This window comes from Plectropomus leopardus, chromosome 7 (genome assembly GCF_026936395.1).
Source record: "Plectropomus leopardus strain MGB_pleo_1.0 chromosome 7, ASM2693639v1, whole genome shotgun sequence".
NCBI lineage: Eukaryota > Metazoa > Chordata > Actinopteri > Perciformes > Serranidae > Plectropomus > Plectropomus leopardus.
The window spans coordinates 10,623,653-10,649,733 of record NC_142182.1 but is presented as its reverse complement, the minus strand read 5'-3'; the positions used below and the strand labels follow the sequence as shown (position 1 = coordinate 10,649,733).

At 39.4% G+C, this 26,081-nt stretch overlaps 1 protein-coding gene across 5 annotated transcripts in view; it reads left to right on the top strand.

Annotated features, from left to right (window-relative positions):
• Positions 1-26,081, top strand: part of shank3a (SH3 and multiple ankyrin repeat domains 3a) — a 250,840-nt gene that overhangs the window by 116,837 nt on the left and 107,922 nt on the right. For 4 of the 5 annotated variants that reach the window (XM_088079899.1, XM_088079900.1, XM_088079901.1 and 1 more), the window contains 3 exons: positions 22,020-22,128; positions 22,692-22,843; positions 23,601-23,768. In XM_088079899.1, the coding sequence (XP_087936025.1) occupies positions 22,020-22,128; positions 22,692-22,843; positions 23,601-23,768 (429 nt within the window). Of the gene's footprint in view, positions 1-5,535; positions 5,763-22,019; positions 22,129-22,691; positions 22,844-23,600; positions 23,769-26,081 lie in introns of those variants that run through there. The other variant, XM_088079902.1, reaches the window with a different exon arrangement.

Sequence of the window (26,081 nt, the reverse complement as noted above, 5' to 3'; positions counted from 1 at the left end):
CTTATTTAAAATTACATTTACCTCATTACACTCTATACACAGGGCTCCTGCTCCGATCCTAATGTGTTTGTTAGATTTGTGCGCTACTGCTTTTCTAGTAGGGCTGTAACAGTTTGTGTGTTTGTATCAAACTGTCATAGCACTGAAGCCTTGCTCGCGTGCATGTAGAATACACAGTATGTCGATTATTGCATGCAATGTGAAGCTGAAGTTCACAAATTTGAGTTTTGCCTAGAAATTTGAGCTTTACCGCGTTAGCAACATGTGCTGAGGTTAGCATAAGAAGCTGATTAGTGTGCAAGTCAGTCACATAAAGGCATGTGCAAATGGAATACAGGAGCTGGAAAACCTGCAGTTTCCTGGTCAGCTACAACATCATCAGAGATGAGTTGTGCATTAGATGAGGGAGGTGTGTTGGCATTTCTCAAACGTTGAAGGAAACACACCCAATGTGGTGTAATGTACAATTAATGGCATCAGCCGATTTGCTGATCACCTCCATGGGTAGATGCTTTGATTCAAAGCACCCAAATATTTCAAGCAATTTTATATGTCTAAACATAGCAAGAAGGAACTAACACTCCTTTTAATGCACAAGTTGTATTTTTTTCTATCCTGTTTATTTTTGTACTGTCAGTTTTATAGCATAAGAGATACTTTGGAGATTTATAGCCTGTTGTGACCTGTTACCTTTTGGGAAAGTGTTTGTTGGGTATAAATACAGTGTAATACCACAATGTTTTAAATGTCCCTTATGTTTAAGATGAAAATAGTTTTTTTAAGTTGCCAGTGGGCAAAATGTTACCTTAGCACCAAACAAAAGGATTGTGTCTGTGTACATCCCCATTTTCTGGCATCTAAGTTGTTGTATGAGTCACTGGGGGACTGTTCTTTTATGTGTCAACACAAGAGTATCTCACCCCCCTTTATAATTTCCACTCAACCTGAGTACGGTGTGTATGTGTGTGAAAGAGTGAGACAGTGATTAGACCGATTAGAAAGAATGAATTGATTATGTTGTGTTCATTATGCTCTGAAATCAGGCCATGTTGAAACTATAGCCCCCGGCTCTTCATAACACACCCCAGTAAGCTCTGTGTGGGTCTCTGCTTGGAGGTACTGCTGATGTTAATTTTTGGTCTCTGTTTTTGTGATTCAGGTAAAGTATTATGTCTGTGCGATTCAGGATAAGGATGTTGTCCGTAGCACTTTAAAGCTGGACTGTGTCGTGGCCCTCTTGACAGTTTGATGCTTGATTCTGTTTAATAGTTTTAAATTCAGACAAAGTTAAAAAAGGAAGTTGATCACAGATCTGGTTTAAATTAGGGGTGTAAATGATTTATTTTTAAAATTGGGATTAAATGCAGATTTTCTATAGGTAATCATGATCAATCACAGTTTTTAGTCACTTTTTCAATTCCATTATTTTGCATAACAAAGCAGTTTTGAAGTCCATATTGACAAGGTAAAGCAATTCTTACAAGATTGTCTTGATCAGGAATCAATTGACAGCAAAAAACTGCATAGGAGTAGCATAAAGTGGGCATGTCTGTAAAAGGGAGACTCATGGGTACTCACTGAACACATTTTCATTTAGATATCTTGAGGTCAGAGGTCAAGGGACCCCTGTTAAATGTCTGCCGTTTTTCCATCACCAAAATTAAACTTAACTTTGGAGCATTTTTCTACCCCCATACTAAGAGGAGGCCAGCATGACATGATTGGTATTGCAGGATTTCCTAGGTCTTCTAGTTTCATATGATATTAGTATCATCACTTTAGCTTCAAAACTGAGCTCGGTACAACCTCTTTAAGATGGGAATGATGGCTGGTGATTAACATGATAAAAAAACAAAACAACAATAATTATGGACCTCAGTTACATTGCATTTAATGTGTTACACTGACAGCTCAGTTTAAATGTTTTGCTTAGCAGGTTCTTAGAAGAACCATTGCTATGATAAGGTTTAGTGACAATGGGCAATGAGATAAGCAGAAGTGGGTTAAATCAAACAATTTCCCAGTTGGCCCTCCACCACATCTGCAGTATAGAAGATGCAGTCAGCTCCACATTCTCCCCTCGATGCACTGTGGCTCATACAGTACAGACATTTCTGTGGTAGATGGCTTTCCTGCACACCACAGCTGCGTGCGTTCACCGTGTGAATGAAGAATATATCATATTCTTTCCTCTCTGCAGATAATATGAACCCCAAAAAAGGCAATTTAGCTGGCACAAAACTCCACATTCTTTTTTCCTTTTGTTTATTTGTGTGTGTAATCTAAGACACTATTGATCACCACTGATGCTTTTCACAAAAGTGAAGGTGCATTTTATATCCATGCATCCATTTAACTAAACTGGAACTGGACTTGCTGTTTGGTCTTGATGCTACACCTCATTGCACAATTTCATTTCACAGTAAAGAAATAACACATTGTATAGCTCTCGCTCCATACAGCACAACATCCCACTAGCAGGAGACTCATCATTCTAGGTCAAGCAGTATGAATAGCTGACTGTAGAATAGGATGCCACAGGCATAAAATACAATAGAGTTCTAATAATCATCAGGCTGAATAAATACACTACCCACATACCCCGTGTCTCAGCCTGGAGCGTGCTTTCTGCCCTCTTCTGTTCTCTCTCTGTTGCCCGAAGGCCTGTGTGCTGCTAAGGTTCAAATATAGGGGAGGATCATTTTTTGCTGCATTTTCAGCTGTAATTTGACATAAGTTTTACCAGGGTGCTGAGCTCCACTTCACCTTTGGTCTATTTAGTTGTGTTGCACCCCCTGGCTCTGTCCTCCTGCTGTCTGCCTGCCTGTGTCCTGGTGTCAGTTTGTGTGTCCGTCTAAAAGCACATGACTGGACCTGATTCAGCTCTTTCTTTCTCTGGACTCTTTGATTCTGATGACAGCATGCATTCCCCCTGCTTACAAATACAAACACACATAGTCATGCATACAAACAACAATAGAGCTCTATTGTAATATTTCATGTGACGGAATTTATTGACCGTACACTAGGAGTGGTACAATATCAGAGTTTTGCTACTTGATCATTGTGGCCAAAAGGGTTTACGATAACAATATTATCATGATATATAAAATTTGAAATAGCAATGATAATAATACATTTTTTAAAAAACTTTACATAGGACGGTGATCCAGGTCCTCTACAAGTAAATAAACCGGAGGGAATGATAATGAGCCTTTATTATGATGGTTAAATCATTAAAAGTGTATTAAAACTGTGACGAAACACTCTTTACATGATTAGCCACTATCATAAAGGTTTTTTTTTCTTTTTTTCTTTCGTTTCCTTCTTTGTTTATACATATTTTTGGAGTACCTAAATTACCTTCTTGTGTATCCTGTTGTTTCCAGTTGTGTTTGAAAGGTTCAGAGGGTTCACCTTCCTTAAGTAAAAGTGTTAATACCTGTAAAACTGTAAAAATAATCTGTTAGTAGTAAAACTACTGCACTGAAATTGTTCCGTACAGATATGTAAGTATAATTAGGAAATTAAGTGAAAATATTTTTTTTAAAAGTACTTAATGCAGAAAAATATTCACATTAAGAGGCTGAAAACATTTTTTTTTACATTAAAGAAACCTCACTGACACAATATAAACAGTTTTTTCAATCAATCGATTGATTGATTGGCTTATTATTTTAGCTGTACTTGTAGGCTCATATGTTGGTGGATAGTGTCATTTATAACTATCCATCATATTTTACAAACTCTTTCTATGTTTTATGTGGAAAAACTAGTAACTAAAGCTGTCAGACATCTATGGTGCAGCAAAAGGTTAACATTTCCCTCTCAAAAGAGGTAGAGTAGAAGTAGAAAGAGGCATGAAATAAAAAAAAAGAGTCTAATTTCAAGTAGTTCAAGTTCAAGTACCTTAAATTTATAAATGCAGTATTTCACTGAATGCACTCAGTTACTTTACATCACTGCTGTTTTCTATGAGCACCTGACCTTAAGTTTTGGGGTTTGTGCAAGGATACAGAGCCACCAGTCATCTCTTTTTCCTCATCTATAACTTTGTTTATGGTTGTTTTGTCTCTTTTTTTTTGCGGATTAATTACACTCAGATTATAAGGAGGTGGAGAGTCTGCAACCATAACTGTTCAAATAGGTACAAAAACTTTATGTATTGTGAGAAGACAACCAGATAACATTGGGGAAGGGAAACAGTGCAAGAGTGGGAAAAAAATGGTAATGATTTATGAGGCTCTGGATTCAATCTATCCCTCATCTTGATGACACTTTTAAAACCTAGGTTACAAAGTGCTGTATAAAAAATGAAACAACAAAACAACAAAGCATCACAATTAGAGAAGCAGTATGCAGTATCAAATTCACATTAGAAAATGTGAATCACCCAGAAAACAGATGGGTCTTATTTGCAGTACATTTCAACTTCACATATGAAGCATACCTATAGGACTGTATTTTTATTAACCTTGCAGCTCAGCGCTGATTGCAGCGTGCCATGCTCAGTGTGTCGCGGGGGCTTGAAAACTTGTAGTATTTTCATAGCCAGGCTCATCTTGCATACCTGTGGTGCACTTGGATACGAAGTGGGATCAGAAGGAATATATTACCATACATTATAGGTGGCTGTGTTAGAGGCTGCGACAATCATGGCCATTCACATTTTCTACTTTTATTACCCTTAAACACAAGGTGACACTTACCGGACTCATCAAAAAGAAGATGGTGCGGGCTGCGTAGCTGTTGCTCCGGTAACACTGTGTCTTGGATGGAGACACTGGGAGAGTACTGGCAGGAATGAACAATTCTGAGGGAGTTATATGCAGAGAGGAAAGTTTATAATTGATCTGCGTTTTTTCATGGAACAGTGCCTGTTGTTTTGCAGTACAAACTGCAGAATAATTAATCAAAATGACAAGTTTGTTGTGCACATAAGTATTGTGGTTTCTGTGGTTATTTTCGCATTATACAAACTTTAACCAGCAGATCTGCCATGTGCAACTGTGGCTTGACAGTGCGTGATACCACTTCAGTTAGGGACTGCTCTCCACTGCGCCCCCCCACCCCACCCCCCACTCCCATTACACAGCAAGTCACCAAAATACCAAATTGGTGCAGTAGAGGAAATAACCTCAGTGCAGCCAGGAAAATACCAGTTCACCAGTGCAACACTGCGTTCTGTGTCCTTTGCCAACATGAAAATAGAGACCATAGATTTTGAGTGGAGTATCACTGTAACAACACTCATGAATGGTCTGCCTGAGTGTGTCTCTGTGCAGTCATTAACACAGATCTGCATTTAAATTTGTGAGTTCCTGTTTATGCCCAAACCCCTTTTTTTCTGTTTTGCAATAATGGATTGGCAAGTAAGCCAGAGCTCAATTGTACTGATGGACGAGACAATGCTGGACAAAGCCATGCTGCCAGTGTGGCCAGGAGGGCGGGTTGAATTGGTTGAGCATACAGCAGAATGTGTTTGGAAGTCCATATACAATAAGCCTGTGCTCTGAATGTTTGTGAGTGTGTTGATGAGTGGGAAAGAGGCCGTGGCTTTGCTGTGCTTTGTTCCGGCCTCTAGCCAACCCTATCAGAGCTGGCTTATACTGTCCCTGCCTGCCCAAACTGTAGTTCATCAAGAGGAATACTAGAAATTATACAGAGCTAAAACATAGCATACCGGTGCTTCTGAAAGGGATTACTCAGAAGACAGCATGCTGCTACGTTCAGAGAGAGCCTCCCGGAGCCGGGCCACGGAGGTTAGACTCAACACATGATTGCTGAAATGACTCGTGAGATTAAGAGTGAATTCAGGTTACTGTCGCAGTGTGTCTATGCCTTTTGACAGTTTTTGTTTAGATACCTAGAGAAAACTGAGTGTAGTAGTTTGGGGTGAAGCAACTTGCTTGTTTGTTTGCCATATTTAAATTTTCAAGACTTCCTTTTAAAAGTTTGCGGCATTTGCATTAAGTTCCCACAGTCTTGGAAAACCTAGAAATGCCTTGAAATTTCATAATCATGCTTCCGAGGCCTGGAAAGTCATGGATTTGGTCAAAATCAATGTCAAAGTCCATCAAAGTCATGGAATTTTGTTGTGTTATGAACTTGTTAAGGTAATATTCTGTTGATAATCTTCCAAATTAGGGTGCATAACTGTAGATGCATTTGCATCTGTAGATGTCAACATAACGCTCTCGCTCTGTTTGTGTCGATGTGTAATGTTAATGTTTACCATCAAGAACATTTCTTCATTTTCTCCCCTTCCATCTCCCGTCATGTATGTCAGCTAGCTGAAATTATGTTTGGATAGTGTTTGAATTTCATTATGGATCCTTGAAAAGTCATGGAAAAATTCTGAAATTTTGTCCAGAAAAATCTGTGGATCCCTCAACTTTACACATTGAACTGGTTGGAAGTGTAGTTGAAAGTCGTTTGGCTGCACCTGCTGATTTTTTACTGTTTGATGTATGAGTGACACAAATGACTGATTGACATTTAGTGAAGACTGTTTTTATGTATTCCATATTAGAAGGACTGTATCCAATCAGTTTGTCTTAATTTGTCTCATTTTCTATGGTTTAAAAACAGAGATAGCCCACATAATAGGGGAACCATACTGGTATGTGCATGCTGTGTCAGCAGTGGCATGAGTCCAAGTAAAGGCTGGCTTTAGGCTAAAATGCAGAGAGGCATTTTTGTTTCTCTCTCTTTGTCTCTTTTTCTTGTCCATTGCTTTCTATTAGCCTTCAAAAACATCAATAAAAGTTCATGAACCCCCCACATAAAAAAGATAAACAGAAACAAATCTCAGTCAAAGGACAGAGACCACCAGGGACACTGGTGGGAACAAGTTGTTTAGAATGGGTGTTATGATTTTCATGATAATGACTGTGTCTCCTGTGAGCCAAACAAGCCCAAGTGGGATTGGGCTTCTTTTTAAATCCTCACCAGAGAGGTGTAAAATTGAAATGCATGGTGCGCAAAAACATTTACGGTCAATGATGTGTTAGATGCTGTTGCTATAGTAACAGCATTCCCATCACTGTCTTTGTGTGGGGGCATTTTTTTCCTTTTTACTGCACTCATGCATCATAAATAAAATGTGTTTAGTGTGCTAAATTATGAATCAGTAAGTGTTATTTTTATATATGTGTGTGTGTGTGTGTGTGTGTGTGTGTGTGTGTGTGTGTGTGTGAATGAGTCCAGTACATTTCATCTGCAAGCCTCCACTGCTTTTCCATGTGGTGTTGCTCTTCCCCTAAGCTCAAGACTGTATCAAATTACTCAGAGATTTATTTTGCTGCTATACAGTAAAGGTTGAAGATTCCCCACACAGAAAATCCTATTCCTTGGGATCAAGTCCATACTCTGTCATACAGTATATTGGTCTTTTTTGTAGCTGAGAGCATTACACTTTAAGCCTGTTAGGTATGGATATTGGAGATTACTTAAGCTGTGGCTCTCTCAGACAAACATACTGTAGGCTGTGGTCCAAACAGACATAGACAGAGGCAGAAGTGCTTATGGACACACGCAGATAAAACACAGAAACGGCAATCTGTTCTAACAGGCGTGAAGCCGTACGCAGCAGCTCTGCGTCTCTTAGGGGAATTTAAACACCCACATTAAAACAAGAGTTAATTAATATGTTCTTTTATTGGACTAAATCCTTCAGTGAGATATAATGTTAATAGTACACTCTGCCTGTGTGTGTGTCTGTGTGTGTGGTGAAAAAAATAAAAAAGTTCTGCAAGAGTCCCTAGAAATCGTTAAGACTACTCCCTCTGACATGTATCTGCACCAAAATAGTTCGGCAGTTGTGCAGTCTGTACTCTACTCTACTCTCTACTCCAGAATTAACGTGAGTTTAAGTCCAGGAAATAATTATCCAACTGGTTACATGAATGTATATAGACTGGTGCAATGACAGTGAATCATGTTTACATGGCTCTCCCAAACATACTCCCCTAACCTATTTTAATTCATGTTGCTAATATTGTCTGTAGATCCAAATACATCAGTGCACCCCTACTGTCCAGTAGTGTGTAGTTGTATTCAGTATTGACTTGTATGCAGTGTGGAGTTATCTGGTTTGTTGTGTCAGGCTGGCAGTGAATTTGCATCTGTGCGAGTGATGAAGGTCACAGAACTAATGACTGCACTTCTGTCATGTCATCCATGGAACTTGAAAACTCAGAGTTCAAAACGCCAGCCCCTTTCAGAAGCCATGTCCATCCACGCTCTTTTCAGGTTTTCAAATGGAAATACCCACTCGACAGGTAGCAAAAAGCAGTGATGGGGGTTAAAGCAGCAAGTGCTGAGTATAATAATAACTAAAAGGGATAGTTCAGATGTTTTAAAGTGGTGTTGTATGAGGTACTTATCCACTGTCAATGTAATATTTTCACAGCATTACCCTGTGACTACCCCAGACTGCTTAGCAAAAACAGGAATTTTACCTCACACAGCATGGAAGTTGCTGGTCTACTGCTGCCTCGGTTGGTTAGTTTGTTGATGTTATTGAATTATCCAAATTAACGTGGCATCTACAGCAGTACATTTTCTTAGCTGCTGTGCCAGTTGGGGATTAGAGGAGTAAAGGTAATTTGAAAGATCAATGACACAATTCTCAAAGAAGGTCGGTCTGAATTGTGACACAAAAAAATGGCTAGGGAGGCTAAATGTTTGTTGTGCAGAAACCTACGTCAGGTTTTTTGGAAGGGCTTGGGAAAAAACATTTTGACACTAAAACACTAAAGTACTGTGACCGAGGTTTGAATGTTCGGATTTGAATACATAAGAACACAACTAGGAAGCAACAGAGAGAAATAAAAACATTAATAATAATAATAATAATAATAATAATAATAATAATAATAATAATAATAATGATTAATATGACATAATCATAATAAAAATAATAATGGACCACCCCTTTGGACGACCACCTTTTTTTTTTTTTTTTTACTTAACTAATTACATGCATTGCATGCATCTACCAAAAAAGGTGGAAAAAAGCAAAAGAAAAAATAAAACAGATACAAAACAAAAACAGGCAATCAAATCAAACAAAAACCCTTAGAGTAGTGATGGTTGATGAGTTACTAATGTATGCAGTATCCTAGCTATGATATGTCAGCTGTGAAAAGGTTTGGGTGTGTTTTGGAGTTTTTTAACACCAACACAGCATGGTGCCTTTGAAGCACTGAAATACTGAAATACATATGAATTTAATGAAGCCTCAGTTTTTTGTTGAGACCATGTATTCATTTGACTCTAAATGATACAGTCCAGTGCAACACAACCACAAAGTAATGCCCTAAAAATGTAACAACAGAGTAAAATTAAGAAAGGGAAATGAGTATGTCTCCAGACATTAGAGTATATGAGCTTCACAGGTAACATTTATAGTGGATTGTTAAATTGTACAGGTGATCATAATACAGTACCTTTTTACCTTTTATAGGATTGCCATTGATAGCTTGATGGCTGACATATCAACACATGGACACCATCGGTAATATAATGTTGCACCAGAGATTTAAAACAAGTGAAAATATGCAATGTTAGGGCAGTCAATAACAGAATGGTTGCCTGCAGCACTTTTTGAGTTGTGTGGCTACTTTCAGGATGGAAAAATAAAAATACTTTGTACAAAATGTATTTGTTTTTAAAATCCACTAGCATCTGTGAAAAATGGAACGAGCCGGAGTTTAGATGTTGCTCAAGTGTTTGCTGAGATGTGCAAACTAGAGAGAACATTGCAGTCATTTATTTGATGTGTTCAAAAGTGATATTTTGCTGACATGCCAGAGGCTTTTATACTGTATTTATCTGCAAGTGATATGTTTCAGGTTTTTTTTTTTTTACTGTTAGTTTGTTTGCAAAATGTTTGTTAATGTAAATCTTTACCACTTTAATGGATTTTTTTAAAATTTTCTTATGGAATGTGACAGCTCTGACTCAAACACTTGAGTCTATCTATTTGTGCAGGCACTGTGATGTTTACAAACACAGACCAATCTACTGTACATCTACTACCATAGTCTTATATATATTTATATATATATATAGATGCTGCAGTGACTGTAGCCACTTTTAAAAAGGGAACGTGCTATAAGGTCACAACAAACTCCCCCCTTTATAACGCTCATGAGCTTTTACACACTTTTACACTGGGTGTGATTATACACTGCATCGCAGCATCCTGTGATCAAAGGAGACATGTCAGGCGTGACGTTTAACACACGAGCGTCTGCCTTTAGTATGACATAAAACATCAATAAAAGGGAGGAACTCATAACCAAAAAACGATGGTGTACAAGAACCAGGTACAGGCATTCAGAATGGTTAGAAAAGCATAAAAGGCCTTTAATTCATAGGGCTCGAAACAGTAAAAATCCAATATGTTGACAATGCCGTTTGATATTCGGCTGTGCTTAGTAACCAGGTTTAGGTGTGTACATGCAATAGTATTGCTTTTTCTTTTAGAGTACAGAAGGTAGTATATTCAGTCTTATCCTGGTGTCTGAAAAGAGGCTATGGTGTTTATATATGTATATAATACTCTTTCTTAATTTTCATGTAAACACGCTCACTCACACAGAGGGACTGACAGATTCGCGCGCACACACACACACACACACACACACACACACACACACACACACACACACACACACACACTTAAACTAACGCTTTTACATGTTTATCCTAGATTAACAACACAGGAAGCTGAAGATGCCAGTGCCTTCTGTATATCCATTGTTTCAGGGAGACAACCAGGAGCCTGTTTGACATGGAGCCATTACTTGCCATAATAAGGTTGGCTGACAGTCAGAGAGGGCGTTTAATGGTCAGCAAGAGTACAGTCTGAAAACAGGCAAAGACCAAAACCATATATTTCAAATCATCGAAAAAAAACTGTTTGCCAGTGTGTTGTGATCCTTACTGATGGATTCACAAAAGCACATTTTACTCCTTGTTGGTGCTCAGCTGATAATTAAACAAGACCTCACCTAAACCTTGGATGGACTGAAAAGGAAAAAAGAAAAATAATCATGTCTGATCCAAACCTAAACAGATTGACTATCAACTGCACCTGAGCACCAAAGTAATCCGAACACTGACTCACCTTTGACGGTTTTATAGTAAACATCTACGGTTTTACACAACTCTACAGCGTATCAGTAGGATGTTTCTGTCAAAGGGGGTCACTGTCTTTTACTAGCAAAGTTTCAAGAGAAACCAATATTGCACGTGATAAGAGATCTTAGAGCTGTAAATAGAATACTCTTCTCTCATCTCTTATCCTCACTCTGTTTTCTCTTCGTCTGTCATGTTTTTGCACCACTCTCCTCCGTTCCTTCCCCTCACGTGACCCCATTTTCTTGTGTTTCTGCCACACCGTATCATTGTGTTGCATTTTTAATGAGAACATGCTTCTAGACCTTCATACTCTGCAATAAATCCATGAATTATAGAATAAACTGACAAATAAAACTAGCAAAGCCATTTGCCTGTTTTTTTTCTTCTTCTGATGAGAAGAAGATTCAAAATAGGAGCCTCTGTTTTGATAGTGAACCTAGAGTCAAATAGAAGATGCAGTAGATCAGTAACAGCTTCGCTATACAGTCTCCACCATCGTTGTTTCCTTTGTGGTTTTGCCGGAGACTTGAAGTGAATCTTTGTATGCTTATGCCTCTTGCTTTTATCTTCCTCAGCTAGGGAGCTGAGTGAATAGACTGCATACTTCCCTCTATTTTCAGTTCTTCCAGAGCTAGAGGCCCTTATGTATACAACATTATCAAAAAGACCCAAATGTCTTACATTAGCATTGCCTACATTCATATTGTATTCCAGATTGAAAAAAAAAAAAATCCTGTCTCAACCAGCACTTTTTCTGTCTTCATATTGATGTGCACTACACTTGATGATCTGATGTTTTTTATTATCTAATGTGATGGTACAGGGCATTTTAAGTTATTTTGACAGAGATTTATTAATGTAAATGTGTTTATTAGTTTCTTATTTACAAGGTTGTAGGATATGTTTTGATATTGGAGGGGACGCACACAAAAACTGGGACTTGGGGAGTCCTCCACCAAAAGACACTTTTTTTCCTGCATTCTGGTGAATTTTATGCACCAGTTTATATGCAGATGCAGATCTTTAATTGTGTTAAAGTAAAAGTTGTATGCTATGTTTTTATTGGTAATGACTGATGCACATGTCAGTATTCAGGGGGACAAGTCCCCTGTGTCCTCCCTAAAATACACACTTATGACTACTTACTAAGTATTACTACTATAAGTTGTGTGAGTGGGTCTGTAAGAATGTAGCTGGATGCGGCATGAATCTAATATGGAGTTGTGTGTCTCGAGCTTTGTGTGTCTAATTAAAATGCAGTGCCCCTGCAGCAGATCGGCCTCTGTACAAAGCATCTGGGAGACGGAGGTCATGGCTTGCCCGCCCTCTCTCCAGTCTTTATATAAGTGACTGTCAACAAAGCACAGACAGAAAGAGAATCAGGAACACTCTGTGCCAGATCAGGGTGTTTGTGTTTGCTGACGTGACTACACACAAGAAGAGGCAGTTGTCTCTTTTAACGTGTGACTGACTATTGATGCCACAGTTTGTTGTAAGAGAACCTCTCTTTCATAGAACAAAACATAGTCTGCTAATGCTTTTGATAGGATTGTAGTAATGGACACGCCCGCATAATGACTGTTATTTGTAGTGCTCTCCCCTGAAAGGTGAGGATTTGAATAATCAGTCTGAGACCCCTCACTCACCTTAGATTCATCAAGTCGAGCAGTTTTTTTGTTGTTTTTTTTCTTTGTCAGTCAGTGTACTTGGGAATGTTTGGGTTCCCAAATCTATCTGCAGAGTGAGCGCTTCTCACTTTCACGCTGCTAAGGCGGCACAGGCGGCTATGGACCCAAACCGGGGCTAAGATTTAGTGAGATAGAGGCAGGAAGGGAGTGTTTGCCCTGTCAGGCTCAGAGATAGCTTTTTCTTCTGCCATCTGCTTACAAGTGGTGAATGTACAGCTCACAGGAACCTAATATGATTTAGCCTCTTGCTTTCGTTTGATATCTACTGTTGCCAAAAAATGTTCATTGGTGTAGATAGCATACATTACCTTGGTGGGATAACTTGGCTTGTTTGCTATATAATGGGAACATTGTTGTCACCGTGAATGTCCCTCTGATCCTTGTTCAAACTCTAAATGGAAAAAAAGGATTGAATGGTCAAATATGTTGTATTGACTAGCCAAATTTGATTAATGTGTTGGTTACTACTGTAATAATTTGAAATATTATATTTTATATGTACAAAACTAACTCTGTATTTATTTTTTAATAGTGTGCTTACAAGTGAATGATTTAATCAAATTAACCACAGGAGTTTCAGCTGTGTTGCTCATCAGTGACAGTGTTGGGTCTGATTTATCAGACCATCAGTCAGTGTCATGGCTGTTTTCCACATCACCGTCAGACAGGCTGAACAGACAAGTCACCTGGCATCTGAATCCTCTTCACTGTTCAAATATGACAGCTCGATGCTGACAGGGTATACCTGATGAGTTGGGAGCGGAAAGTAGCCCCATGTGAGTCATTTGCTGTAGCCACAACAAAATCAGTGACCATTTTTAACAGCATACCTTGTTGCCAACTATCAGGGATGACCGTGTGAAATGGCTAACGTTCCTACACAGTGCAGTCGGTCTCCTTCCTGTGGACTTTAGTCATTTTATATCACGTGTAGAATATCTTTGATCATAACAATATGGTTGTCTCCATGATACAAAATCTGAAATGCAGCTTGCACTGACAGCAGGATGCTGTTTCAGTGGGTTAAAGCATTACTTTCACGTCTGCTTGAGGCCTCTGCTCTTTCCCAACTGTTTAGGCTGGACTCATATCATCCTGATGTCTGACGGTCCCCAGAGCATACCCATGACCCACTGCACTGGCTCCCTGTTTATTGCCTAAGCAGTTGTGACGCTTCAGAACATGTGTGTATTTTACAGGTCAGCTCACATTAGGCCCGTGTATGATCCTCCCGAATAAGCATCATGTTGGTGAACATTGTAATTACTACTCATCCATGGCCCAGCGTACTGTAGGCCAGCTGTGAGGGACCAGGGGCTATGTAGCCATGTGGTAATGAGTGTAAATATAGGGCAGTGAAAGTGTCTGACACACATATGTGCATGTGTCACGCATGGATGCACATTTGCTATCAAACAGGACATTGAGTGTGTGCACCTCCTTTTATGAAACTATGGCAAAAACATTTTATAGAAGGACCGGAAAAACAAAGGGGGAATAGCCGCAGAACACAGTGAGTAAAGAGGCAGGGACGACAGCAGGGGAGGCAGGGGGAGTCATGTTGTCTGTGTAATTTCTGGCCTCCTACCCAGGCTTTTATCAGGTAATGTCAGATAATCCCCCCTTGGTGGTGGAGGAGACAAGAGCCTCCTCAGGGTACTAAACAAAAAGAAGGAACCTTTATCCTCTTTGTCCTGCTAGCTGGAGTAGCTCTTCCATTCATCCTATGCCTCTGATTGGTGATCCTTTAAAAGTGCTGCATAGTATTCAGGACACATAACCAATTGTTCCAATATTAAGAAAGAGTCTGCAGGAGGGGGGCTGAATCCTCAAGTAGCAAGGGGTCTGAAGTCCTTCAGGTGTAGTTCTGATGACAGTTCCCTGCAATTCTAAGCTCTTAAATGCATTGGGAGTAACAGCGCTGCCCACAACATGAGACTAAACCCTGGCTGCTAAATAAAAAGACAGCTGCTACATATCATAGTGAAGTTGCATTACAAAGAAAGGGGCTTTGACTGTATCTAAGATGGATATTGCATCTCCCTTCTCCCACTTTACAAAAATAAAGTTAAAATATCCCAGGCCAAGTGCTACCATAGTGTGGTTTGTAGCATAATTTGGAGCCAGAGTATGCACAGTAGCAATCTGCAAGTGGATCTTCAGCATCAAATTCCCGCTCATACACCATCTGACCTAACAGGGAGGTATAGCATCAAATGAATAGAATCATATACAAACCTATCAGAACACCTGAACAAACTTCAGGGTGATACTATCTAAAATGACAAAACCATCTTTGGGAAAAATAAATCTGATGTGGACTTAGATTTATTAGTTTGGCCCATGTCCCATCCAATAACATGGGTTTTACAACTTAGGGGGCAATCACACCGAGAAGCTTCACTAGAGAAGCATCGCAAATGAAACCATTGTTTCACTATGGTACAGTGCGCCTGTCAAGCACTTTTCTCTTGCTGCGTTTTTCTGGCGGGTTTTGGGTGAGCTAAAAAGTTGAAATATTTTCAACTTTTCCTCTGAAGGCACAGAGTCACACGGCTCCTCAATGTCACTTTTGGCCACAGGCACTCCCAGCTGTTTTTCCAGTTGCACCAAGTTGTTTTTGGAGTGTTCGCGCCAGACGCAATGCATCTCGGTGTGATCGCCCTTAAACTGCAGCCAGCTGTCAAAGGGCAATCATGATATTGGTTTCACTGTCGGAGAGCTGTCCTGTCATCCATCCTTGTTCATTAATACCAGTCATTGGTAGGGGGTGTCTCAAAGGTTACTAAATAAACATTGAGTCAACGTTAACATTAGTTGTGCCATTAATTTATTACATTCGATTTTGTTTTAATGTTTACTAATCTATATTTATCAGATTCTCTGTCAGTGGAGTTTGTAGCCGTCTCTTAACAGAATGTGCCAAGACAAAAATCATATTCATATCAAAAGCACAAAATAAATGGTGTAGTTGAAGAATAATTTCTAATCATATGGAGGAGACGATCCGTGCTGAGCATCAAACAGAATCTGCAGGCTATTTTCTTGGTTTAACAAGTTGGTAAATTGCCATAGATTCTCGGAGTTGATTATTGCTGCTGTTTCTTGCTCTGCTGCACTGAGATTAGACACTATCTTTCATTTCGCCCTTCCTCTCTCTCTTCTTCTCTTTGTTTGTTGTCCCTCTCTCCTTTTTGCTTGATGCAGCACAGCAGGGTTACAACATCCTCATGATACTAGTGTGTGCACAGAAGCAGCAAAGACCACTAGTCAAACTTTGTCAAAAGTTGGGAAGTTGAGTGCAGAAAAGTGCTGCTAATGAGTAAATAACTGTATCCTTACATCTGTGTACTTTAGGGGTGTGCCATGTAATATTGTCTACAATAATACCAGTTTAATTTTTAATAGTATGATAAGAAAAACTTATATTGTGATAATGGCAATATTTTCACTTGTTTACATAATGGCATCATACTGTTACATACAGCAACAAGTGTGGCTGAAAGCAAAATTGCTACTGGCCAGGAGCAACTTCAGTGGTGTGGAATCAGTGTCCCGGGCATCCTGGATGTTTTATGAACAGACCTGGACTTTTCGGACTCTTTAGGGACTCTCTTCTCTCACCATGCACACATAGGAATCTGCATGATTAGGTGATTTCCTCATACTTGTAACTTGTCCTAATGTAGACTTACGTGAGGCTCACGAAATGATAAAATGGAGCTTTTCCACTTAATATTAAATCCTGCAAACTGTGAGACAGATTTTAGATAGAAGAATTCACTCTGTATCACAACATCAGCAAGTTTGGCCTCAAACTGAATCATGTGACATTGTTGACCTGTTTCCTTCAAACAGAAAGCACAATGTGTGCTGCTTTTTTAATATCTCTGTGCAGATGTCCAGTTGAAGGAATACTTTGCCAATTTTCAACCAGCTTTGTGTCATTACAACGTGGGTAGTATGTGTCAATGCAACACCACATGATGACACGCAGCTTGTCATCCGGCGCCATACTGTATAATACATACTGAAAACGTAGGCTGAAAAAACTGAGATCAAATAGTGAAACTAAGCATCATTGATAAAATACGAACCAAGATTCTGTCACCGCATTGCCTGTTCCTCACCTCAGATGTTACCAAATACATGTTGTTTACCATTTAACTGTAACATGAGATTGTTTGTTACCAGCCTGCCGTCATTGTGTCAAACACACGAGTTTGTATAAAGTCACCTACCCATGGGAGCGTTCATTGCGTTCAGTTTGCTCTGGTCATGTAGCACCAATTTCCAAAGTATTTGCATCTTTCTATTGCATAGACAACCCATGTTTTTCTTTTTAAAGGACCATCTTTCCAGCAGTGAAATAGTTCTTTTATTCAGGATTTGTAACTTTTTCTATCCAAGATGAATCACATCTGTAGTATTTTAAGAACTATAGATTTCTTTTGTGTTTCTCTTTTATCTAGGTTTAAAGTCTCTCTTAAGTGCCCCTGAACACTTGGTGGTATGCAGTTAGCTTCCTGCCCCCCCGTTTGTCAACATAACGTACATAATGTACATAAGTATGCATAGGTATCTAGCTATTCAAGTCCATACATACATGTGTACTTACACTTGGGCATCTGACTGTATCATTTCTATGTCTTGTTTACTTCTTTCCCTTTAATCATCAGGTGCATTTGTGTTTAATTGTGTATGTGATGGCTTTTACGGATAAACTCACACAGTCTATGGAGGTAACCACAACCATACATGAAATTTGTAATCAATATGTGAAGCTGCAAGAGGGTGTATGGACACAGCATAGCATAGGCCTCTTTTCCACTTCACAAAAACCTGCTAACATGTGCTAACTGGCTTTTTAATGCAATGGGAAAGTGTACAATGGGCATTCACACCCAGATCAATTGACTCTGTGGTGGTCACGGGTATTTATCACCTCTGGCTCTGAGCAGCATTGATGGAAACTCAACACCTCGGTGAACATGCCCTTAACTGGTGAGATACACTGACATGCTGTCACTTAATACTGCCCGTCTCCACCTAAGCAGAACTAAAACATCAATCCAAATTAGTTTGCACTGATTTTGAAAGAGAGACTGGATAAACTAAGCAATATATAAATAGAAGTAACCTCTGTAAAGTTTTCACAGACCTCGCTCCTTGCTGCTTTCTACTGTTTACCTGTTTGCCCCCCCACACACACACACACACATACACATACACACACAAAGGCAGACTTGTCTGCTGCAGAGCTGTGTACAATACTCTGCTCTACTGGCAAAGAAAGAGCCATCTATGGCATGTTTTTAGTTTTGTTTAAAAAAGCCACATGCACATGTTCATTTTGGTAAAAAAGCAGTATTAGTCTGTTGTAGAAAAGGTTATGAACAACTGAAGCTGCTGGGGGCTTTGTTTTTTGTGGCGAGTAAATTCTGGATCAAATTTATCTATTAAGTTGTTTTTGGTATGCCCCTTTGGCAAATTTAAACAACTGCACCACCCGGGCAACAACACTTTACCAGGTTTAAGATGGTAATAGGCATGGATTTATACTTTACAAAATAGGGTATATATTGCACATTCAGTGACTTTCCCTGATCAATAATTATGCTTTTATTTGGGAATAGTTACATGCAACATGGTTTCACCATGAAACACAGTATGATTTCAGTCAGAGCTCTTCAGCCGTCTCTTATTAGTGTGATTGATTGGCGTTTCTGTGTTAGTGGTTTATAACTTCCTGCGGCACTTTATTCAGTGGATTCAGACAGGATGTCATGCTGTTACAATCATGGCTGACTGCCAGAGAAGCCTACATGCTTACAACAACGTTTTGCCTCACACGCCTTGTATAGCCTGTATAGTGTATCAACTCTATAGGCCCTATTTAGACAATCGATAGCGCATGGACAGTCAAAGTCCATTTTGCTAGTTAAATGGTGGATAATCTTGGTGCCAGGTGCGGCACCAGGCACAGAGGTTTTTTTTTAGACTTTTATTTGGTAAATGGTGCATTCGCTTTCTGTTGCCTCAAAATAGCAATCTGCCAACAGTGTGCCTGACCACACCTCTCTTTAAGGCCGACACGCCCATTGGTGCACAGATGGGTGCAAGTACATTTTGTTATTTAAAGGACGTGGGCGCCAGGCGTGAAAATGACAACAGCGCCAGTCTGACACTTGTGCTGTGCCGTGCACTGCCTTGCGCCGGGGGTAAGATAGAGCCCCATGACTCATAGTCTGACAAAACATTGTTTTGTGTTTCTTAAGAGACTGAATGAATAATATTTTAGCTCACTAGATTTCAGGACACTTGCTGACGATTGTAATGCTCATTTTTTGTTTTTCTATGAAATTTTGTGTTGGAATATAAAGTGCATACTCTGTCAATGTCCTAATGCTCTGTCCTTGCCACCTAGCAAGGTTTTATGGCACATGGTTATGTGATTCACCTGGTGCTTGGTCCTAACCAGTTTATCATCTACTGCGCAGTTATTGAGTCATTTTTACATTAATGTTTTATTTTTCCTTATACAGTGGTTTTGATGGATGCCATAGCCACAGCCACTTTATAATAAACGATGAGTCATTAAAAGATTTTTAAAAATTCAGTTTCTTCTCAGAAGACAATGAAAATAATGCATCCAGACTAAACTGAACTGAAAAAAACTGCAGTGTGATTGATCAAGAGAGACAGTAGTCATATTCGGATGTGAATGAAACTTGGCAAACGAATGAAATGCAAACTTAGGATGCTGTTTTTCTTTTTTCTACTCATATTTATTTTCAACTATTTTTGATAACTGAGTAGGAGGACTTTACCCCTCTTGCCAGTCATTTCCAAGCCCTGCTGCTTACGCATGCACGAGCTTGGATGATGAATGAAAATAAATATGCAAAAGATAGACCTATCAACTGTTGAATGATTGCTACTAGCAGGTAATCAGTATACAGGTAGTTGAAATAAAATGATCCACACTCATCTCTCTGTATCAGTGGAAGGTTTTTCCAGAATATTTTGTTCAAGCTGGGAACATGGCAGAGAGTTTTTGACTAAGTCAAGATAAAAGAGAATTGCAGGATCTGTCTCCTAAAGGAGGAGACATAAAAGACATGCAGAGATTAAAGTTTGGATGATTTTTTAATGTTGCCAAAGGATAAAATGGGAGAAATTTTCGGAAATTTTGTTGAACTCAAAATATAAACTGTAATATAAATCTGTCTTACCTATGTATTAAAATTTAGGTGAAAAAGTTTGGAATGTAAAGTAAAGTAATTCATTTCATATTAAGCCTAACTGTTATTTAGAATTGTATGAAGGTAAAATAAAATTCTCTCTTAATCAATTTTTTAGTAGTAGATATTCTTAAATATGTGTTTATAATTTCACAGCAAAATAACAACGAACAGATTGTCTCTCTGCCAGTTCTGCACAGAGCTTTGATTTATGACAGACTGTTGTCCTTTTGTTTCTGAAGATTTAGACATTGTCAGTATGTCATTGTGACTTGGAAATAATTCTGTTTGTGTATTTGCACGTGTCTGTGTGCATTTATGTGTGTTTGTTAGAGAGAGAAAGATAGCAAGAGGGAGGAAATATAAAGAGTTTATTAAGACCCTCACCAAAACAGATAAATGATTACAAAGGCTTTTTATCAGCCCCCTGTTTAACAGGCAATAAACCACACATCAGATCCAGCTGATCACTGGCAAATCATCAGCGAGCCTCTTCAAGGCAGTATCTGAGGCATTGTACAGGACACACTGACACACACACTCACACACAAACACACAATCTCAATGCTCTTCCCACTCATGTGTACATTGGCTGCCAGAGCTGTCTTTGTATCCCATCACCATAACAACTGCCTCACAGAACATCTGAAAAAAAGGAAAAAGCCAAAGTGAATTCCTCTCACTCAGTTTGACTTGGAGATGGTGAGAGTAGCGGTCGGCAGCTCCTCGCAGAGTGTCAGTGTGGCGTGTGTGAAGAGAAGCAGGCTTGTAGAGGCTAGCGGATTGCAGATGACATGGTGTGAAGGAAAAAGGAGTGTGTGATGTGAGATTTGGAAGGTGTAGTGTGTGACTTTTAAGGACGAGGGACATACGGTATATGATGCCGCACATGGTGAGTGTCAAAAATGGCTGCTGCGTTCTGTTCGCATTCTTGCATTTGATGTTTGCATGTATTCAAGTGTGTTACTTTAATGCCTTTGCTAAGTAATTAAGTTGTGTAAAATGTTTTGTGTGTGTCTGGAGGCTTTTGCACATGTGGATGTTATGTAATGACTGGGAAACAGACAATGCAAGAGTAATGAAAGTTGTCTGTAGAGCTTATTTGGGATACTACAGATATTGTGCGGTTACTTCATCAAAACACATAATAAGCTATTATTACTATTTCTTACGTTCAGTTTTAAACTATAGTGTGGTTAATTTGTTGTAATATTTACTATTTTTACTTCATGTCTTTTGTAAGTTCAGTACATAGTCATTAGATACTTTCTGGGTGTAATATTATGTCTTAGTTACTCCAAGATAGATTGTTGCCCTGTTTCTTCATGTAATTGTAATTTGTTATAGAATATAAATGCTGTTACCTTGCTCATAGCTTCATTTTTCACCCTATACTCTACCGGCTTACAGCCATCAGCAGAGGTGATGAATAGTTTTAATCATAAGTCACAGAGGAAATTAAGTGTATTTGTATGTGTGTATAGAGACTTGGCTGTGTAGGATTTGCATGTTTGGGCTTTGTTTATGAAAATGGTTTTAAACATCAGTGATGTAAAAGTTTTGCTTTCAGGCACTGTACGATATTAAAACATTTGAACTCAAAATTTGACATTAGCCTGAGAATCTCATTTTCTTGGCACTAATATCCAAAGGAAAGGTTTTTATTCCACTGTTACTTTAAAGCCAATTCCTTGACTTTTTTTGGCCCATCCTATTATAGCTTATATATCTCCTGCACATGGTCCATTTGCTTGGCATGACAGAACAGAAATAAAATCTTCAAACACAGAAGGAGAGAGCAGCGACTTAAGCTTTCATCTCTGAACTGCATTATTTAACATCCCCATCCACACAAGTCTGACATCACCCAATCACAGCTGTCTCTTCTTCCATTTCCCCCCTCCCTGCTCCCCGCTCTCTTGTCTCCCTCCATTAGGCAAACCTGAAGAAGTTTATGGAGTATGTGCAGCAGAGGAACACTGAAAAGGTCTCAAGGTTCCTGGAAAAAGGCCTGGACCCCAACTTTCATGACCCGGACACAGGAGGTGGGAAAGTTTGTGCTAAGAAATATCCCATCCCTCCCTCTCTTCAGTTAATTGTCTTTTTTCAACCTTGATTTGTCTTTTCTCTTTGTGCTTTCTCTCTCTCTTTCTGTCTTTGCCACAAAATGACCATGTATGGATTTTCTGAAATAAGCCTTCTGCATGCTGAGCAAAGCTGGATTACTCTCTTTGCTAATCTCCTCTCGTTTATGCAAATGTTTGTCCAGCCATAAAGGAGATTTCCCTGTTGGGTGACCTGTTGTCTGACAGAGGAGCTGTGAGGAGGTGGGGGGGGTTGCATGAGAATGGGGTGGTTAAACACCAACAGGAAGCAGTCACTTAGGCTGACAGGAGGTTGACAGTCACGACAGCGAAGGCAGTTATCCAAATACAGAGTCACTAAAAATACAAACCCACAGTTTAATATCTGCAGTGGGCAATTTTGTCTTCAAGTATTGACAGCTCCAATTGTTAGATGTTCATTTTTCAAAAAGAATGCTCAATAATTTCACAGGAAATACATTGATTTTTGATATTGTTTGCTCGCTTATCCTTGGATTTTACAGAATGTCCTCTAACGCTGGCAGCACAGCTGGAAGGATGTGCAGAGCTCATCAAGGTGCTGAAGAGTGGAGGAGCGCATCTGGACTTCAGAACAAAAGATGGCATTACTGCCCTACACAAGGCTGTGCGCAGCAAGAACCACACAGCGCTTATAGTGAGTATAACACACACACACACACGCACAATCATAGCAAAATGCTGACTCACCTCTTTTATTCCTTTTGCTACACCAATTGCCTGCTTGCAAACTTTCCGTCAGGGAAAGGAGAGTTTGCAGGTAGGCAATCTCTGGCAGAGCAATCGAGTTCAGAGCGTGCTTGAGCAATTACTAAATATGTGAGGCTTAGCATGCTCGCTCTGAAGGGGCTGGCATATTCATTGAATGGCCTTGCATGTGTCTGGTTTGAGGGGGCTTGAAACTCAGTGAAAGGATTTACATGAGTCATATAATTGATTTCCTATTGAGCCAAAACTGTTGAAAATGGAATTGGTTATTTCCGCACAGTCGTTTTCATTATACAAATATTCAATGTCACTGGGCCATGAAACATACATAAGCTTCTGCTGCTGTTGGTATGGCAAATCTTCTAAAGGTCATGCTCTAGCTAATTTCCCCAAATGACATCTTATTTATTTATTTCATACTGGCCTTGCAAGAATGCTCCTTATATTTCAGAAGTGTGATTGAATTGATCAGTACCTATGACTGAATTATTACTTTGCTGAGGTTTTCTGCGTTTTTTTCCTCCACATGCATTCACCTTGTGATAAAAACATATGTGTTATAGCCCTGTGTGTATACTCTCTTTGGCCTTCACATTGCATGGTGAAGATACGAAAGTGACCAGGGACTGTATGCAGTCATGTCAGCATTATTCCTAAAACCTTCAACCTTTCTCTTCTCCCACTAGACACTGTTGGACTTGGGTGCATCACCTGACTACAAAGACAGTAGGGGGTTGACTCCTCTGTACCACAGCTCGATGGTAGGAGGAGACCCTTACTGCTGTGAGCTGCTGCTGCATGATCATGCACAGGTTGGCTGTGTGGATGAGAATGGCTGGCAGGAGATACACCAGGTAATACACACTGACGCACGAACACAAACAGACTTTTGAGTAGTGTTGGGTTGTGTGCAGAATACAAATGTAGGTGCAGGGTAAGAGGTCCTGTCTGGTTTTCAGAGTTTCATTGAATTGATTTTTGTGTTTCCTTCAGTTTGAGAATTTCTTTGGTGGTGGTAAAATCTCTTGGGGGGGGGGGGTCATGTGCTGGTGGGAAGCTCTAGCTTAGAAAGGAAGTAATTTCTTTTCCAGTCTAAAGGATTTGGCATCACCATGTTGGCAGACTTTTCAATCAGTCAGCACTTTCAAATGCATGTCCGAACAGAAGAAATAAACACAAATACTTGAAAAACTTTTGTTTGTCTGCAAATTTATGTAGGTTCATTGCTCACATAAATTTTATATTTGGAAAACCACTACTTACAAATGTCATTCTTCTTTTTTTGCCCACCCAAACCTATACATGACACACTCACAAATTTTAAATGCTTTTCTACACAAAGATATCGCTGCTACTGTGCGCAAACCTCCTATCTCCAAAATTGGTATATTTCAGGAATTAGTTCAAATACAGTGTTTTTAAAAGGATCCAATGGAGATAGAAGCTTTTTAAAATACATTTTATTTGTTGAGAAATGGTAAAACCCACTGACAGACAGAGAGGGACCAATAGAATTAATTTATGAAATAAAAAGAATAAAATAGTGCAATGTGGAGATAGGTTTGTGACGAGGTTTGCGCCTGACAATGACAATATGCACCGCACCAGCACAAACACAGACGACTGATGAGTTACTAGGACTTCAGAGTTCATTAATCCCTACAAAGTTACTCATTGAGCTGTTGCTGCAGAACCCGGCAGTCCAAATAGTGGTGTCCATCTGTGTTAAGGGAAGAAATAGGTTCTGACCTACGAACAGCAAACACGGCATATTGTGTGCATTTTTTTTACCCATACTGCCTCAAGGCATGCCCTGCTCTGTAAACATAATGGAGGCTAGTGCCTACATGCTATTTTTGTTTGTGTCAGGGCTTTTTAGCTTAAATCTGAGTTGTGACAGAAAAGACACTGGAGGTCTGAAGGTTCTTGTGCTGTGAATGGTACCAAACTGAAAGCCGTGGGACTCATCATTTCTGGTGCTGATGCTGAATATGAATAAGTGCAGAGGAAAAGGCAACATTTTGCTGTCATCACAGTAGGGGAATCAAACAAATTGTAATGTTAAATAAACACTCAAGGTGTAGTTTATTTGTATGTAAACTTGTTGAGTCTTCTCTGGAAATAAACAGCTTTGTATATAGGAGATGGCGCCACACTTTTCTAAAATTTCATTTGCACTATTTTATCTGTTGCCACTGCAAATATAATAATTAATTTGAAGTGAGTAGCAGGAGAAACACAACTTGCAAAAAGAGGTACCATGTCAGTGAATATTTTCTAGTGTGCTGCAACCTTCCATCACATCGCATGTTCCCAAACTTCCCCCTTCATCTGCTGCGCTCTCTTTTATGGTTTCTCAATGCTACTCTATCAGCCTGGTGTACTTCATCTCAAGGTCTTACTGTTATTGTTAGTGTGAATTGTGCATGAGCAAGAGAACAAGTTCACAGAGTTTCCAAGGTGTTTTTCTCCCTGGAATAAGCTTAACTGAACCCTGTAGCTAAGGAGAAAAATAACCAAAAGTCTAAATTAAACCTGACACTTATTAGTGAACTATTGCAACTATTGTGTTGTAAAGTGTTGCGTAGTTACAAAAAAATCTGAACTAGAGAGACAATTTGCCTCGTTCAACAACCAGTCATATGCACAGATTTGTGCCACTTATGATGTCACATTCACAGATGAACTTGATTTCCTCAAATGTATGAACAAAATTCCCGAGTGGTTCAGACCTGTCCTATATGTTATGAACAGATGGTCGACCTTTCTTCAAAGAGGGGAAAACACTTTTAAAACATCTAAATTCATGAACCGTTCCGTCTTTATGGGTGTCCCAATATGTTGATGTTCTGATGTCATTAGCAGGTATACTATTAATAATACAAGAGGGGCAGTCAGAGGGCACAGACCTCTGCCAAGGCCACATGCCCTGTCTCACAATGTCAAAGATGCAATAGACTTCAGGACATTAACATTGCAGCAAATAACTATTTGCCATGTGAAGATAGAGTTGAGTAATTGCATTCTGAGAAGAAAGGTCACGCTCCTCCTGTGTGTATATTGTAATTCCAGCAAGTCTGATGATGGATGACAAAAATTTCTGATATTAGATTTCATTTAAACCTCAGATGGTCAAATGTGAACAGCTGATCGGTTCTCGCTCCCCC